Here is a 17945-nt window from a genome sequence, read left to right as displayed (position 1 = left end):
TGATGCCTTTTTGGGGGTACCTAATAACAGAGGACAGAAAAAATTAGGGAATAAAAAGCAGTTCTATTTATTGAAGGGCCTTCAGGTACATTTAGGGCAGATGAAGCCTCTCCAGGGCTACACCCAAAATGGATGATGGGTCATGGTTTTCACACTTTCAAAAGTTTGGACCATTTGCATATTGGGGGTTAATCTTCCAATTCCAGCTTCAGGTAATGAAGTCATTTGCCCCAAGTTTAGTTTCCCCCAAGTCAGTTTTGTTTAAATCTCTCAGGACCTGAGACAGTGAGGTGTCCTTGATCCCAGAACTAGAGAGGAATTGTGTCTGACCAAACTGGGAAAGCAGTAGCTAGGACTGTATCTGGAGTTTAGAATTATACACTAAAGAATTGCAGGATTACAAATATGTGAAAAAACATAAAATCTAAAATCCTAAGCCATCAATCCCACGCTGCACATCTGCCCTGTTACGTTATTCCCATAAACACGGCCGTGGCTTCAACAGCTCCCTCTTTTCCTCTCTCCTTCCAGTCCCACCTTTCATCCAGCCTTTTGAGTTCCCTCGCTTCTCCATCGGGCAGAGGGTCTTCATCCCCTGCGTGGTGGTCTCGGGGGACCTGCCCATCACCATCACCTGGCAGAAGGACGGCCGGCCCATCCCCGCCAGCCTGGGCGTCACCATCGACAACATCGACTTCACCAGCTCCCTGAGGATCTCCAACCTCTCCCTGATGCACAACGGGAACTACACCTGCATAGCCAGGAACGACGCAGCAGCCGTGGAGCACCAAAGCCAATTAATCGTCAGGGGTAAGGAGGTGTAATTACTTTGAAAGGCGCCAATTAAGCGGGATTCGTCTGTATTTTGTGGTGACACCTTTTTGATGGGAAGTGTGAAAAAGAGGGGTGTGGGAATCAGTCAAATAGAAAAGTCCACAGACATGGGAGGGTTTGATTTGCAGCCTTGGGAGAAGCTTGGATTGATGTAAAAATACAATACACAGACATTAAGCAGAAAAAATCATAAACTTATGTTTCTGTAGTCGTAAATAAGAACATGCCTTAAGTAAGTGAGAAACTGTATTGATAAGGTGGTGGAGGGTTTGTAATGTAGGGGTGTGGCTGTATAGAATAAGCTAAGAATTTAGAAGTTATAACAGAATCATTTGTGTGCATGTGAGACAGAAGCCTATTGGACAAAAGTGCAAGTAGAAGTAAGTAAAGGTGATAGGTTAGAAAAACAAAATAAACCCTGTGGCAACTGTCTGTTGGGTTAGAAAGTTCTATATTGCCTTGTAATAAAGAACTTATGACTGCTCTTGAGCTATGGCTGACTGCTTGCTCCTCTAAAATCTCAGGGCCTCTGAGACTCATGTTTACCTGAGCAATAAATCGTTCTTAGCCTAAAGATAGTCCCATCCCTTCATTAAAAGCAGTGACAATGATAGTATGGTAATCCCTCTCTCTGTGACAGAGAGCACAGAGAGCAATGAGGCACAGAAAGTAACGTGTTTTTTTCCTATCTAAAAGACTTGAAACTAATGAAAAACCCTGGAGTGTATGGGATGGGTGGGGGAGCCGCAGGAGTGACTTCCTGGGAAATTCTGTCATTGGAATCAAGCCTTTGAAACGGTATCAAAGTATTCTCTGCTATTGTTTTAGTCTGATTGTATCAATTTTTTTTATTTAGACCACTCTCTCCTACAGCATTATGTCAGTAAAGAAGCAGAACATTGATTCTGACTTCATGGGGAAAGGACTCTGCTGTTACATTGTTCTTTTCCTGGTTTGTGTTGATTATGCAATTAGCAGGATTCATGCACTCATGATGATTTCACAACATTTTGCCTTGAAATAGATATGAATATATATTCAGTAAGCAAATATTTTATGTGGGAAAAAACCTTTCTAGTCACACCTGAGCCAAATTATCTAGAGATTATTCCTTGTGATGTATTTTCAAACTTACTGTGCACAACTTCAACAAAAGTTGAAGTTCATATTACTTCCTTTTCTTTCCAGAAGTTTTTCAAAGTGTTTCAGATTTTTATTTTAAAAAAACTCAGTTAGACCCTTCCCTCTCCACCATCTCCTTCTTGCTACCAAGCCACTGGGCTTCTCAGAGAAAGAATAATCCTACAAGGAACCTCAGTAATTTCCACCTGCTGCACATCGCTACATTTTATATTCCCTCCTATAAGTTTGCCAATATAAACCTTAACATCTTGATGGGCCTTTTGCAATTTTTTCCCAGGGTTTTTTCCCACCCCAAAGTCTGAAGAACTCTTTTAAGTCAAATGTTCCCAGTGTCCTAATGCTATCCTTAAGGAATTATTCCCTAGTTTTCCAATATGCTTACTTTTTTAATGCTAGTATTCCCAAAAGTCCGTGGTAAACAGATTCATTACTTTTCTACTAGTTTTGATTTAAATATTTCATTATTTTTTAAAATTTCACTGATTTTAATCTTGCTTAAGATTATTCAGTACAGGCATCTAGTACTTTCCTCATTTATTTAGTAATTCTTAAATGAAGTAGTCTAATTAACTACATGCATTTTATTATTCCTCTCTAAGATTTTTTTTGCTAGATTTTAACACTGTTCTTCACTCTAATAATGATTTTCCTCACCTCCTCTTTTGCTGGAGAAGGGAAGGTTGAAAACCTCACACGTGTCTGCCCTGCTCAGAAATGCTGCACCTAAAACCAGCTGGGATTTTCCCTGGTTTCCAGCTGTAATTCAGCTCTGGAAGTGATGGGAATGAATCTGCAGCAACCCCGTGTGGGTTCCTACAGGCATCTCTTACTCCCAGGATGGTTTTACCAGCTGAGAACAGGTTCTCTGCCACCACTGTCTGTCCTTACCAGCACTGAGACCCACCAGTGTAGGGATTTCTGCTCTGTGCAGGGATTTCTGCTCTTTGTAAGGGTTTCTGCTCTGTGTAGGGATTTCTGCCCTGTCCCCCACTAATGGGGACAAGCCCTGCCATGCCCTCACTTCTCCTGGCTTTGCCTGCACTGCACTTTCCCTGTCTCCTGCTGTCTGTGGGTAATTCCTCCCCTGACCTCTGTTCCCAGGACCCATCTGCCTCTTGCTGCCTTTTCAGGCATTAATCAGTTTTCCCCTCTTGTCCAGCTTCCCCTCTTGTCCCAGAGTTTTGGGAAGCCTTTCTCACCTGTTCCTCACCCCAACACCTCCATTTTCACCCCCTTGTATGCTTTCTGCTCTAATTACACCTCCTGAGGAGGTGTAAAAAATGCACGGACATGACAGAGAGAAGCTTCCAACTCTCTTATACCCAAGGGCTTGGAGAGCAATTCTGGATCCTGCAATGTTTAGGATGTTATGAAGGCTGCATCATGTTCCTCCCCTTGCTTATCTTTCTGCCCATGTAATGCTTTGCAGAGCCTCCTTAAAGCCTCTCCTCTCTCTCGCTGTCGCTTTAAGTGATAATGTTTTAATCAGTTTTGGATGTGCATCTGAGATAACAGCTCTCACTTCGAGGAAAAGGGGAAATATCATGTCTGACCTGAATTCTCTGCCAAAACCCTACCCTGACCTCTTTCCCTCATAGTGAACTGCTTCTGCTGCCTCATCCCACAGAGGTCAGAGCTGAAACAGCCACCAAAGAGTCATTGTGATCACTCCTCCTCTGCATCCAACCTGACCTGTACACATTTCAAGTCAGACTTATTCTCCTGCTGCCTGTTTATTCTCCAGGCTTTCTGATCCCTCCTCATCTTTTTGTTCATAGGTGCTGTATAACTGAAACATTATATTTTTCTAAATAATCTAAGTGGTTTACCTCCAAATACAGGGAGAAGTGGTGCTTTAACTCCTCTTATCTCTAATCCCCATTGTTTGAGGGTTTCTCAGCAGTGTGCTTTAAATTTAAATGTTGGCTATCCTAAATGCTGGGAGATGTGTTCTGGGAAAATCTTATTTATGTGCACGCTGTGCATTTTGATATGAGAGCAGACAGTGAATGGGAAAGGAAAATTAAGTGAAATATGACTGTCACCCACACAATTCCTTTTTCCTTACTTAGACTGTCCTTGCATTCATTTCAAAAGTAGACATTAAAACAGTGCAGGCCATCATGTTTCCAAACTAAATGGGAATCCACATCATTTTACAGTAGATGGGTAGGACTAGAAGTAGAATCTAAAGGCAAGACATTCCTAAGGTGAATGAAGAAACACAGGCCAACTGCTCATTGTTTCACTTTAATTATTAGTGAACACACAAACTTCTGCAGATTCCATACACAAACCTAAATTCATCATCTTTACATCTTCAGATATGTTTTCCTCAATATCTTCTGTCAGATCACATGGATCTGCTATTTTTTATCATCATATATTCCTGTTTAGTTTTAAGTCTATTAAATACTTTCCTTGTAGTTGTCCTACAAATATTATTTTTCATATCTGAGCTGCACTGCCATTTTGCCAGGGGTGCTAAACAGCAAAAGGAAAACAAGAACTGGTTTCTTAAATTCTGTGGGCACTTCATGGCAAATCTTCACAGTTCCAATTATTTGGTGCTTTATAAAAGCAACCAAGTGGTGATGAGAAGCCCTAAAAACACCTGGCCAGCAAGGCTGGCTTTGCCCTGTGTTAAATATCAGAGGAAGGTGATGGCCAGCTTTCACAGCATCTCACAGGTGATGGAAGGCAGCAGCTGAGAGAAAGTGAGACAACAAAGCTTTGGAGCATCTGGGTGAGATCATCTCAGGGCAATCTCAGCTCTCTCTGAGCCCCTTGGTGACAACCTAGAAATGAGACAGAGCCAAATGCTCTGGACATGGGGATGTCAGTCCTCCTCTCCACAAATTATTGGCTAATTTTAGACTAACTGGAAGAGGGCAAAACACCTCCAGTGGAGCTGAGCTCTGCAAACTTCATATTTAGAGGTGATTGATAAAAAATATTGGCTATAATACCAGAGAATCTAAACAGGCAAAAGCTTCTGCCAATACAAGAATTCTTCCAACTGGGATCCCTCCTCAAGCACAAGACACAAATCCACAGAAAAGCAGGCTTGATTAGTCCCAATGTTTACAGAATATCTTTTGAAAGCTCAGTAGGAAGTGGAAGTGAGTAAGAACAGGACTTTCCTTCTCAAAATCAAGATCCTGGTCTGCAGATCTTCTGGAAATGCAAAATTTGGCAGCTAGAAGGGTTTCTCAAAACCTCATTATTATTATTATTAATGATAATAATAATAATAATAATTTCTTGGCACACTCTTGGTTTGCTAGTCATGCCAATAAGAAAAAGGAAAGGATAGGATCCTGTCATGAGAGCCATAGATAGAAATGAGGAAAGTATCTTCTCTGTCAACTACTTAAATCATCACAAGGAATTAATCAAGACTTTACTCATTAAGGTTGTCATCTAAGAGTGATTAAAAATCTATATACACTTTATCATGTGTTATTCATTTCTGCAGAGTTTCCTATAATGAAGTACTTATGAAATAAAATGCAGTGAAAAGAATTCTAATGGGTAACTGAAAAGAAAAAACTGATAAACGTATTATGAGTTCAAAATTTTTCTGGTACTACCAGAAAAGGGAATTCAAAGATAGCAGTGGATGCATAAATCATGATGTTATATGTGCTGTTAGTGAACACATCATAAGTTAAAATTGAGATAAGGTCTTTAGATACCTAATAACCAACCCCATCATGCATTTAGTGCATTAAATGTGTTTTTCTAAAACACATTTAATGTGTTTAATGTGTTTAGATGTGTTCTAGTGAACACATCATAAGTTAAAATTGAGATAAGGTCTTTAGATACCTAATAACCAACCCCATCATGCATTTAGTGCATTAAATGTGTTTTCATTTTGCACTTGCCAGGGGTGTTGAATATAATTAGATAGTTGGGCACCCAGTGAGGAGTCCCTGAATTTTCCAGATGGTAAGAGAATTTCCACCTTTTTTGTGATGTTTGGTGGTGGTGCTGGAGTGATGCAGCAAAAGCAGTTTGGGACAGAAAAACAGGGAGAGAAGATTTAAGGTCAGAGCTGGTGTCTAAACTTTCTTTGCTGGTGTTTACACTGTGGCTTTGAAGATGACTCCTAAAAGATTCACTCATTTAATGTGTTCATTAGACAAACCTGATCAACACAAACCACTAGGCACGGTGTCATTTTGCAAAAGTACATCTTTTTTTCTTGAACTGCAGAGCAAATGGTTTCACTGAACCCGCTAAATCGACCCCTTAGGTCCAATGACCAAATTTAATAACTGTTCATCTTTACTAAAGTACAGTGTTTAACGATCTCATTCATTAATACATCAACGGTTGCTTTGGCTGATTAAATTTCCTCCATCATTTTGACAGTGAGATCCAAATGTGAAGTACAAATATTCCATGTAAAAATGAAACACTGCATTCCAGGCTGATGCCATAGATTATTTAACTCACTCCAGCAGCCCACCAGCGGAGCTCGTGTCATAAGCCATCAGAATTGCTCTCCAGAGGGATTCACTGATCTCTGGGAGCCAGAAGTGCTTGCATGGATTTGAAATCCGGGAAGGAATTTGTGAGTTTGGCACCTGGTTCCTGGCAGGTCAGGAGGGATTCTTGCATGTGCACAGAGCAGATTTGAACCAGGGAGTGGATGTGGGACCACAAGGATCTCATGATGTTTAACCTCACCAAGTGCTGGTGTTGCACCTGGGTCAGGGCAATCCCCAGAATCCATCCAGGCTGGGAATGAAAAGGATTTGGGGGTGCTGAACCCTGTTCTGATTCATCCTTTGTTTTCCCTCAGTGAGAGGCTGAGACTGATAACCATAATATTGACTGAAAATACCTGGTTTGGATATTTTAGCTCTTTTTAATCTTTATTTTTTAACCTTTTACCTCCTTTGAGTTCAGCCATTAAAGAGTTGGCATCTGTCAACTTATGGCTCTTACCCTAAATAATTCAACAGCTCATTTTTCACCACAGACCTGTGGGCTGCATTGAATGAAGGCCTACCAGAACTCACTGTTAAAGCAATTTTAAATTCCCTCCTTCACAGGCTCAATGAACTGTGCTGCTGAGAAAAGGAGGGTGATAAAACTAGAACTGTTCAGTCACATACATGAGTAATTTCAGAGAGTTTCTGAAATTGTTTACTCTTTTCTATTATCTCAAACATATGAGCCAAATTACCTTGGTTAAATTCTTGCTCAGCATATTTTCTTTAAGGGCTAATGATCTCCTAAAAGATAATGAAAAAGTGAACGTAGGTTTATCATCTAAATCTAAGTATCAAAATCTAGCACAAGTTTTTAACAGCACTGTGTCCTGAGCTAATGCAGCACTTAGAACAGAACAAATTCTTAAATTGAAGTCAAATTGAGAAGCAAAGGAGCAAGGAGTAAAAAAATGTCAAGGTCTGTTCTGTTTGATTTTTCATCATTTATGTAAGAAGAAAAATCCTCTTGCTTTACCTAGACAGCAATAAAGAAACCATTGACAGGTGATTGAATGAGTAATTTTATTTTGTTGTGGCATCTCTTCAGATTTCTATTGGCAATCTTAAGACTAAGTGGCAAGGGTTTGTGTCTTCAAAACCAGAGCAGCAGTTGGCATTTTTATAGCCAGTCCTAAAGGATGGCCAAAGCTTTACTAAACATAGAAACTGTTTCTATTACTGGGTGTGGGCTGAGTTTTTTTCAAGCAAGTTTTGTTTATGAATCCAAAGTAGGAAATTCTCTGATTTCTGATGATACACCTCATCTGGAGCTACAGAGCAAAATTTAATTTTGGCAGTTACCATTCTAGTATTTTTCTCTACTGAAAGTAATAATTAGAATTGAGAATATCAAGAATATCTGAGCAAAAACTTAGGTTTTATATATAACCAAAAATACAGTGATATCAATGTGATGAAAAGCCTTGTTCAGAGTGTGTCAGTGTTAAAGACACAACATATCATAGATATCTCTGTGAGTTCTTAAAAGATTTGGAAAAAATTGGCAGAATTTCCATAAAAAAGACCAAATAATATTTTCACTTGGCATCCATCCTTTTTTTTCTATATGTGCTTAATGGGATTACAAAAAAAAATGTGTTTCAGCAGATAAATTTAATGCAAATAGTATTTTAAAGACTGATTACATTTATTCTATACTAAGCAGTCTTGTTTAACTTTTTCCAGAACTTTCTGCATATGCCTGCTATTTAATAAAACAATTTCCTTAAAATTTAGCATTTCTTGCCAGTGTCATCCATAGCAAATGACGAATATAAAAAATGTTTTTCAAAGAGAAGGGAAATAAAACAAATTACAGAAATTTTGTATTGGAAGACAGATTTTAAAAGACATTTTGCTCTTCAAACTCTTCAGTGGTAGAGGAGGACAGTGATGATCAGTCACTCCATTGCATCTTTTATGATAATTTACCTGTAAGAATGGTGGGTTCATGTTTTGCATTGGTTTTTTTATGCCTCTTTATGGATAAGCACCTTGTAATTGATTTTTCAGAAGCTACAAACACAAATTTACTCACAGCCACCAAGGTGAAACAAGCTGATGCCACCATGCCAAGTCGCATGAAATCAAATCTATTTGTGCAACTAACTGTGCTTTTCACCTACCTTGGAAAATACCTTATTTTGTGTTTGGGGATGAAACGAACACAGGACAGTGAGAAAGGAGCTACTGAAGCAAATGTTTTCTCTGAACACATAATTAGAACAGGATGGGTGATTGCCCAGAGCTGTTGCTGCTGGGATTTCATGTTTGATGTTTGCCTATTGTGAATTAACATAACCTACAATAAATGTTTCTCAGCGTGGCAGCCATTTGGAAAGCCATAGTGTTTGTCAGCAGTAAATATATTTTCTAGTACAGAGGCATCTCTTGCCTCTATCACTGCTGGTTCCTTCTGTTTCTTGTAGCTGTGTTCCAAGGAGCATTTCTGTAGTTAGGCAATAAACAGCTTTGCATTTTGGCCATAGTGAGGAAAAGGCCCAGTTAGGGGGATGTCTTGGTTTGGAAAGCCAGGTGTCTGCTAAGGAAGGCAGGAGCCTCCACTGAAATGGAGAATGTAAACCCCCTGCCTCTGAATTATTATAATTTTGAAATTAAGGGGTTCTCAGGCAAAGATATGGGAATAGGAATAGCAATTCTTTATTAGGGAAGAAAATAGAAATAAAATTAACAATGCAGTAATACAAAACAACACTGTCAGAGTTAGAACAGACCCTGACCCCCTGTGGGTCAGGGTGGTGGCAGCAGTCGCATTCCATGGTGGCTCAGCCCTCCTGCAGTGCCAGCTGTGGCTCTGCTGGAGCTGGGATCCTGGACAAGGCTGGAGTTTTCCTCTGAAGCTCCAGGGCTGCTGGAGATGGGGCTGGGCTTCCTCTGGGAATGCAGTGGGGAAGAAAGCTGCTCCTCTGGGAATGCAGTGGGCAAAGGCTGCTGTGGTGTTCCCAAAGTCAGATTGTATCCAGGTAGGAATGCTTGGCTCCTCCCCTGGGCGGAGCATCTCCCCATGGGATGATGGAATTTTCTCAGCCATCCAGGGGCACTCATGGGCCCATGCAGGGCCCATGAACAGAAGAGATCTCCGGGAGGGAGGATTGGCTGTGGAAGAGATAAAGAAAAAACTGCCCAGTGAACAGAATAGAACTGCCCCACCTCTGACAGATGGTGACAGAATACAGAGCCCCAGCCTAACACAGGGGATTATTTGCCCTCCAGAGCACTGTTGTCCTTTTTTAAAAAGCAGCTCTATCTATGAATGTGGAATGAGAAAGCTGGAGGGGAGTCTGGATTGTGAACGCACAGGGAGGAAGGCTCAAGCTGTTGTGAGGAGGGCTCTCTGAACCTGCAGAGAGAATTTCCACAGACTTTCAACTCTGAGCTGTCCCACCCACACCAACACCAGCAGCTCCTGTTTCTCCTTAAGAAAAACTTGAGACACTCTGGCACAATGAGAGCTAATATGTACATGAATTATGAGAGTGCTTATACTGAAAAAAACTTGAGGGTCATATATTAGAGCATTGGTGCTTCTGCTGTGTTTCTGCTGCACAGATTTTTCTCAGTGGATAATTAGTCCCACATTCATGGGCATTAATAACTATTTCAGGCCCCAGGGAAAATATTTACAGTGCTGAGGTCCCCCTCTGCACTCCCTTGAATTTTCTTGTGCTAAAACCTTTTACCAGACATTCTTAATTTCTGGCACTTCTGGAGAAGCAGCTCAGGGGTGGAACAGAACAAGGATGGATGGTTGGGTCCTTTGTTCTGTCTTCCTCAACTTTCAGACAAATTCAGCACTGCCTGGACCTGGAGAACCTATGAGGCTCCAAATTCTGCAGTGGGATGAGGAGAGCAAGGAACTATTAGGATTTCTCCTGTGCTGCCTTAGATCTCAGTGTGTTGCTGAACTCAAGCAAAAAAAAAAAATATTTGAGAAGAAAAAGTGTGTCCCATGTTCAGTCACTCTCTGTGGCCCTGTGAGAAATGACAGAATGAAAAACATGTAGAATAAAAATACAATTAATTTTCTTCTTTTTTTCTTGGATATTTACACTTCCATGTTCTGAACCAAAGAGCAGAGGCTCAACAAAATACTGTGACCTTAACTTTCCATAATGCAACCATTAAATACTTTCAATATTCAAAATTTTCATGGGGTTTTCCAGTCTTCACAACTTTCAGCCTCTTTTTCATGATTTTGTCAAATGTTTAGGTTTTACTGAGACTTGGACATATAGAATCAGGCTTTCCTGTAAAAATTTTGGACCTAACGTTGTCACAAGCTGTTTTCTTCATTCATGTGTACCCGTATTTGGAACATGTAGAGCTTTTCCTTGAGATAATCAGCTCTTATTTTATTTATGCATAAATAGGTACATGTGGAAGACTCACTGCAGTGGTTTTATGCTACTTTGGGATAAGTTTAATAATATGTGCACATTGATACACTGAAATAAGATTTCTTATCAACTTAATACAAGCAAATTGTGTTGAACCTCTCTCTGGCTGGTTGGAAGGCAAAGTCCCATCAGAAGTTATGGTTAAAAGATGCTCATTTTAATATGAATTGATTTGATTGCTAATAAAAGCATTATTTACTAAGGTTATTTATATAAAATATTTTTTTTTCTAAAGCTTGCTAGTTCACTGTTATAAAAAAGCAAACAGAAAAATTCTATTCTTCTTAGACATCTGACAAACCTACCTTTGGTAGAAAGCATTTATTTTCTGTCCACAATAATATGATTTATCTATTACTCCATTTTTAACCTCTCCCGTGTAAAGGTCTTATAAACTTGTTTTGGTATAAACTTATAAACTTATTTTTGGTAAAGACTGGTGTTTTTGTCATGGCTAGTAAGAAATACATTGAGGACGTGCACAGGAAGTGAATTATCTGGTAAAACCAACCTTAGTGTATTACTGGATCAGCAAAAACCGGGTTTTAATTTTTGCTTTTCGCTATGAAATGTTATAATTCTGCATGTGACTGCTCTGCCATTTTGAGATACCCAAAAAATTGCCAATAAATTGCTGGAATTCTGATGGCTCCCTTTGCTCCCTTCCCACAGTGCCCCCCAGGTTTGTGGTCCAGCCCAGCGACCAGGACGGGATCTATGGGAAAGCTGTCATTCTCAACTGCTCTGCCGAGGGTTATCCTGTTCCTACCATTGTGTGGAAATACTCCAAAGGTAGGATTCCTGTGGGGACCACAGGGGACAGGCTAATTCTGCCTTAATAACATCCTACTCACTTGTAAATTGCTGTTTTAATCTCCAAGTTGCCAGGGAGCAGCAGGGTACAGTGAAGGACATACCAGTTGTGTTTTATTCCTCATAAATAATCTTCCCCAGTAATGGGTTCTTTGATTCTCTTTTGCCAAGGTCAGGATTAAATGTGTGAGAGGGTACTTTTTGTTGGGACTTAGATGTTTATTAGTTCTTATCTCTGTTACAGTCTCACAAACCCTGAGCTCTGCAGCACTTCACTCTTAACAAAGTAAAAAGGGAGCCCCATCTCTCTCTACAAGACCCTTTAAGGATAAACTGTCCAATTAAGAAATGACACCTAAATTGGTTTTATTTTTAACCCAATAACCAACCACCCGTGCCCGCAATGGGGACTTTTTTATCCAATTCCACAAAACCACCCAAACCCATGGAGAACGAGGTGAAGAAGAAGGAGCAGCCTCTAACCTAAAACCTCCATCTTGCTTTATATCTGTTCCTGTATTCTAAACCCTTAAACTCTTGAGTTTCCCACCCTGTGATATCACACACTTCTGTTCAAACTCCACCCCCACAATCCCAGTTCTGTCATTCCATTTTGGAAGCTTCTCCAGGGCCTCAGGTCACTGCAGTGTTCTCCTGGGGGTCAGTGCCTGGCAGCACAGAAAGTCTGGAATTCTCAGCAGCCAGGGTTCCAACACCCCAGCACAAAGTGGTGGCCACTGTCCCACGAAAGGCTGAGCTGGATGGACTTTTGCTCTGCCCTGGAGATGCCCTGGCTTTACCTGTGAGCCTGTGTCAACACAGCAGGCGAGGGATGAAAGGAACGGCTGGGAGAGAACAGACACGGCTTTAATTGAAACAACCAACAAGGTTCACTGGCAGCATTTGGCTGCTTTTTTTCCCCCGACTTCAAAACTTGTGATAACATGGCCAATCACATCTTTTCAGCAAAGAAGGAAGGTCAGGTAGCATTAACATAAGCAGTAATTCAGTATGAGCTTTACATAATGCTTTAACATTGTCTTCTTGTGTAACAGCATTAAAAGTGGCCCCACTTGACCCTCAGTAACCATAGGAAATTGACTGCTTTTTAGTTAAAATGGGCTGTCTGATAGATTGCGTCTTCTGGCCAGCTGTCTTCTGATACGTTTTAGCAAAAAAAAAAACATTTTCTGCAAACTCTGTACCCAATCTAAATGAGTTAACTCCTTAAAAAAAAAAAAAAAAAAAAAAAAAGGAGGTGCTATTGAGAAGATATCTTTATGTAATTCTTCATGTAATTTTTTATTTTCTTAGGATCTAAGTCCAAATTGTATTTGAAGAAAAAAGAGCATGAGAAAAGTTAATGTTAAAGGCTATTTGTGCTCTTATTGATAAACTATGGTTTGTTGCAAGGGTGCAAAATTCCAAATTCCAATAATCTCAGTAGTATGTGGGATTTTAATTCTGAATATAGGACATAAAGAGGTAATTCTGGTTTCTTCTGTTTGTGTGCTGAAGGAGCACAAGCCAAGCTAGATGAGTTGTAATTAACTGTGAGGAGATAAACAACCAATCTTGGAATGGTGGAATCATAGAATAGTTGGATAAATCCCCTTTCAGACTCATCCACACAGATGTATGGGATAAGATTCTCTCCTGCTCAGGAAGGACTTTGGCTGCAATAGCAGTAAAAACATATGTGCAGATTAAGAAATCTGTAAACTGCTGCACAAATTTTTTTCCAGTTTTTCCAGTAGCTTTCCTCAGGAGTATCAGCCCTTTCCTTTCTGTGAACACTAAATTATTCTCACAATTTTTCATGTGAAGGAACACAGGAACTGAGTGGGCAATCAATGGCAGGCATCTACAGTTAGTAAAGCATACATGTGCATTCCAACTAAATGACAGGAAAAATTTCTTGTTCAAGAAAAAAAAAATCTGACAAAAGGAAAAGTGGGACATGCATAGGAGTACAATAGGGGGAAAATCATCAATGGCAACTGAATTTTGTAAGAAAACTTAATCATTTTAACATTTTTAAGTATTGATCACCAGGCCTTCAGTGTAGCCATAAGTTCCCAAAGCAAACTCTTCTAGCACTAGAAGTGGTTTTGATATGCATGTCTGTTTTATTTTTTTAATATTCTAGATGTTGTATTCATTCTAGCTCAGCATGTTACACTAAATAATTTCCACATAATATTTATTCACCGTGTTTCCTTCTGCGATGGCTCAGCCAACTGTTTATAATGATTAATGCTGACAGATATTAACTTTGTGTACAGAAAGTGATGTAAGAGAATTCCATTGAAGACATGCACCTTTTGACTTCCCTGAAAAATCCCATGTCCTGCTGCCAAAGTAGGTTGTAAACACCTTTATTACAAGAAATGTATCTTAATATACTTTTAGGGAGTCTTTATTGTTGAAGGAACCTGAACTTGTGGTGACAGGACAGCAGGATCCTGTTTCTTGTTCCCTAAATCACTCAGTATCTTATTTCCAAGGAAAAGTAGATTTTTTTTCTTAAAACTTAATACAAAAATCTTTAGCTTCCTGTTTCTATGGACCTTCCATTTTTACAGTGCTGCCAAAAACGTCCGAGCAGTGGTCTGAGCTTCTTGGGTTTTTATTTGTTTCATTTTGGGGTTTTTTTTTGTTGATTTTTTTTTAATAGTCTCAAAAAATCCTGGCTGCAAACATGGCAGAACAGAGATTTGTGTGTCACCAGTCCATCAGCTGTAGCAGGAAACAAGAGGAACAGTCACTGATGTGGTTTTCCATGTTATCCAGGGTTTCATAAACAAGGGCCTAGAGGTCCCCTGAGTGTGCCATGTTTACTACAGCAGACATCCCTCTCAGTCATAAGAAATTCATTTGCTGTTTGCATTAGGGATGCATACTGCCATGACTGTTCAGCTGTAATCGTCAATAATTCATCAGCCTCTAAATGTACAACAAATGTGCCTTTTCACCCATGAAAGGGCTGAAAATCTTCATTTCCTCTCTCCCCCTTCCTGGTTCTTCTGCTTTGTGCTCCTTTTGCCCCTTTCATATGGGCAAATTATTGCTGTTGTTGCATTCCTTCTTTTCATGCAATGAATTCAGTTTGGATAACTGTCTTAGTTTGAAAAGACAGGTGTCTGCTAAGGAAGGCAGGAGTCTTCCCTGAAATGGAGAATGTAAACCCCCTGCCTCTGAATTATTATAATTTTGAAATTAAGGGGTTCTCAGGCAAAGATATGGGAGTGGGAATAACAGTTCTGTACTAGGAAAACTAAAAAAAAATACAAATGTAATAGTACAAAAAGAAAAACTACTGTCAGAGTCAGAACAGGCCCTGGCAGCCTGTGGGTCAGGGTGGTGGCAGCAGTCCCATCCCATGGTGGCTCAGCCCTCCTGCAGTGCCAGCTGTGCTTCTGCTGGAGCAGGGATCCTGCACAAGGCTGGAGTTTTCCTCTGAAGCTCCAGGGCTGCTGGAGATGGGCCTGGGCTTCCTCTGGGAATGCAGAAGAGAAGAAAGCTGCTCCTCTGGGAATGCAGTGGGCAAAGGCTGCTGTGGTGTTGCAGGAGTCAGATTGTATCCAGGTAGGAATGCTTGGCTCCTCCCCCTGGGCGGAGCATCTCCCCATGGGGTGATGGAATTTTCTCAGCCATGCAGGGACACTCACTGGTCATGAACAGAAGAGATCTCCAGGAGGGAGGATTTGCTGTGGGAGAGATAAAGAAAAAACTGCCCAGTGAACAGCAGAGAACTGCCCCACCACTGACAGATGGTGACAGAACACACACCCTCAGCCTAAGACAATAACAAACCACCCTGTTCATTCTGATGATGTCAAAAGCCATTTTCACTGCACTGAGCCTCTAAGAACAGGAAGCTGTGTCTTGTCCCTTGTTAAAAATAAAAACATGAGATGCTTTTTAACCATTTTCCACGGGTTTCTTGCTGCAGGTGCCGGGGTTCCCCAGTTCCAGCCGATCGCACTGAATGGTCGGATCCAGCTGCTCACAAACGGCTCCTTGCTGATCAAACATGTGCTGGAAGAAGACAGTGGATACTACCTCTGCAAGGTCAGCAATGATGTGGGAGCAGACGTCAGCAAGTCCATGTACCTCACTGTTAAAAGTAAGAACTGAAACGCTTCTCTGTGATCCAGATATTGCCATTGAGGGAAAAAAGTCTTTACTGCAGCCTTAGTTTGGAGGGAAGGGAAGGGGGTTGGGATGGCAGAGGTTGGGTTTGCTGGTTTTTGATTTAATTTTGCCTTTCAGCTGCGTGTGGTAGGACCTGGAAGTTAGGACGGTTAATAGAAACCTTTGTTTGGTAGAGGAAGAAAATTAAATTTGTACCAGGTCTGAAAGCTATCCCTGAGTCATGAAGGAAAAATAAGAAAGTTGTTCAGGGGTACCAAAAAAAAAACTAAGGAGATGACAGAAACTGTCATAAATCTCAGAAGCTGAAGGAAATGTGGATTAAAAATATACTTTATCAACTCTCAATGTGTCATAGATGGAAACTATAGGTATAATTACTATAGGTAGATATCACAAGATATTACAACATACTCTAAGATTTTACAGATACAGCCACAGTAGTTATTTTGACTTAGCCAGGTAATTTTTGGAAAATCCATCTAATTGCAAAAGCTCAACCTACCTTGTACTTTCCAGGCACAAGAGACAAAAGCAGTCCAGTTTTCAAGTGCATGTTAGCTGCAATTCCTAGAAACAGCCACACAGTTTAGAAAATAGAGAAAATATAATGGGAAAAAAGGTGTAGAGATAATATTTCTCTCACTAGAGAAAAAAAGAGACTATTCACACATCAGTGTGCCGAATGTTCCTGGATGACCTGTCAGACCAGTATTGAAGGAGGTTACCACACTATGTACTTTCATGTTTGTAGGGTTTTGAAGATTTACAGAATGCTTTGAAGTTCTGGGATGCCAATTACCTTGAAAAAGTTTTGCCCTTGAAAGTAAAAAGATTTTTTTTTTCCAGAAAGTAAGGAAAATAGAATTTATCTTCTATTGGAGAGTGCACTTTAGACCATTACTGTTTAGGTAGAGGGGTGTTGTTTGTTGTTGAGAATTGATAACTAACTTATTTTAAGTGTCAAACATTTGCAAGCCCCAATATCTCAGATGTCCCCTCCACTCTAATTTACCATAGTGACTTCATCTTCTAAAAAACAACATCATGACCCCTCCAGCAAATATATGAATTAGACATTTTTTCTGTGGGCTGGTAGAAGTTCCAGCTTCTGTGGTTTGCAGAACTGGCTGTTTCTGGGCCAATCTTCACTTGCAGGAGCGAGGCACTGCTGTAATATTCTAACAAGAGCCAGCTTCCCTCTGCTTGGCAGCCGTGCACGCTGCTTGTCTGATCACTGCATGCAGTTTCATGTGTGATAAAAGAGCATCCCTTATCAAATAAGAGCAGGAGCTTCCCTGGGGAGCCAGCTGCTGTTTGAATCTAATGAAAACCCCTCTGGCTCTGAGATAGCAGGGAGCAGCCTGTGCCCCTCACACACCCATGCTGAGACCAGTCCACTCCAGAGCACTGGGAGGGTGCTGGAGTGTGCGTGGAAGGGGCAGAGCTTTAGCTTCCATCAAAGACTCCTTAAGGATAAGATGCTCTGGTAAAATGAGCTGCATTATGGCTGGATCCCCTGTTCTGGTGGTATGGTTGTGGCTCGTAATGTTTGTACCTAGTCAGGTGGACTGACTCCAAAGTGAGGGCTTGGATTTGCCTTTCACCTCTCTCATCATTCACTGTTTCCTTTTTCTGTGTGGTTATTCAGGATCCTGTTCCTGGACCTTGGTCCTCAAATTTAGTCCTCCTCTAGATAAAAAACCTTGGTCTTCCTTCATGAAACTCATGGTATTCTTGATTAGTTGATCCTTCTCCACAAGGTCACCCTAAATGCCTTCTTTAGGCAGAGGTAGAGGGTGAGACCTGGCCCAACGCAGTTGTTTCTGGGTGATAGAGTTGGTAAGTAAGAAACAGCTCCCAAAACATAAACAAGGATTAGCATTGATGCATATTTCTTGTGACAAATTGCCTTCCCACCTTCCTTCAGTCTATTTATCTGATAGAATCTGATAGAATAAGCAGAGTGGCTTAGGTGGATATTGTCACTGATCATGAAATTAGACTGGCCCTCAGAAAGAAAACATGGCAGCAGTCCCTTTACACCTAATTCCTTCACTTCTTGTTCCTTGTGCCA

General features: G+C 40.6%; 1 protein-coding gene across 6 annotated transcripts in view; it reads left to right on the top strand.

The window, feature by feature from the left end:
• DSCAM (DS cell adhesion molecule) overlaps positions 1-17945 on the top strand; it is a 443286-nt gene that overhangs the window by 279825 nt on the left and 145516 nt on the right. For 4 of the 6 annotated variants that reach the window (XM_068179584.1, XM_068179590.1, XM_068179585.1 and 1 more), the window contains exons 9-11: positions 532-810; positions 11573-11692; positions 15669-15842. In XM_068179584.1, coding sequence (XP_068035685.1) covers positions 532-810; positions 11573-11692; positions 15669-15842 — 573 coding nt within the window. The remainder of the gene's footprint in view (positions 1-531; positions 811-11572; positions 11693-15668; positions 15843-17945) is intronic. The other 2 variants (XM_068179588.1, XM_068179589.1) reach the window with 1 other exon arrangement.

The sequence above is a fragment of the Anomalospiza imberbis genome, chromosome 2, assembly GCF_031753505.1.
Source record: "Anomalospiza imberbis isolate Cuckoo-Finch-1a 21T00152 chromosome 2, ASM3175350v1, whole genome shotgun sequence".
NCBI classification, from domain to species: Eukaryota; Metazoa; Chordata; class Aves; order Passeriformes; family Viduidae; genus Anomalospiza; species Anomalospiza imberbis.
This window is presented reverse-complemented; position numbering and strand designations above follow the sequence as displayed.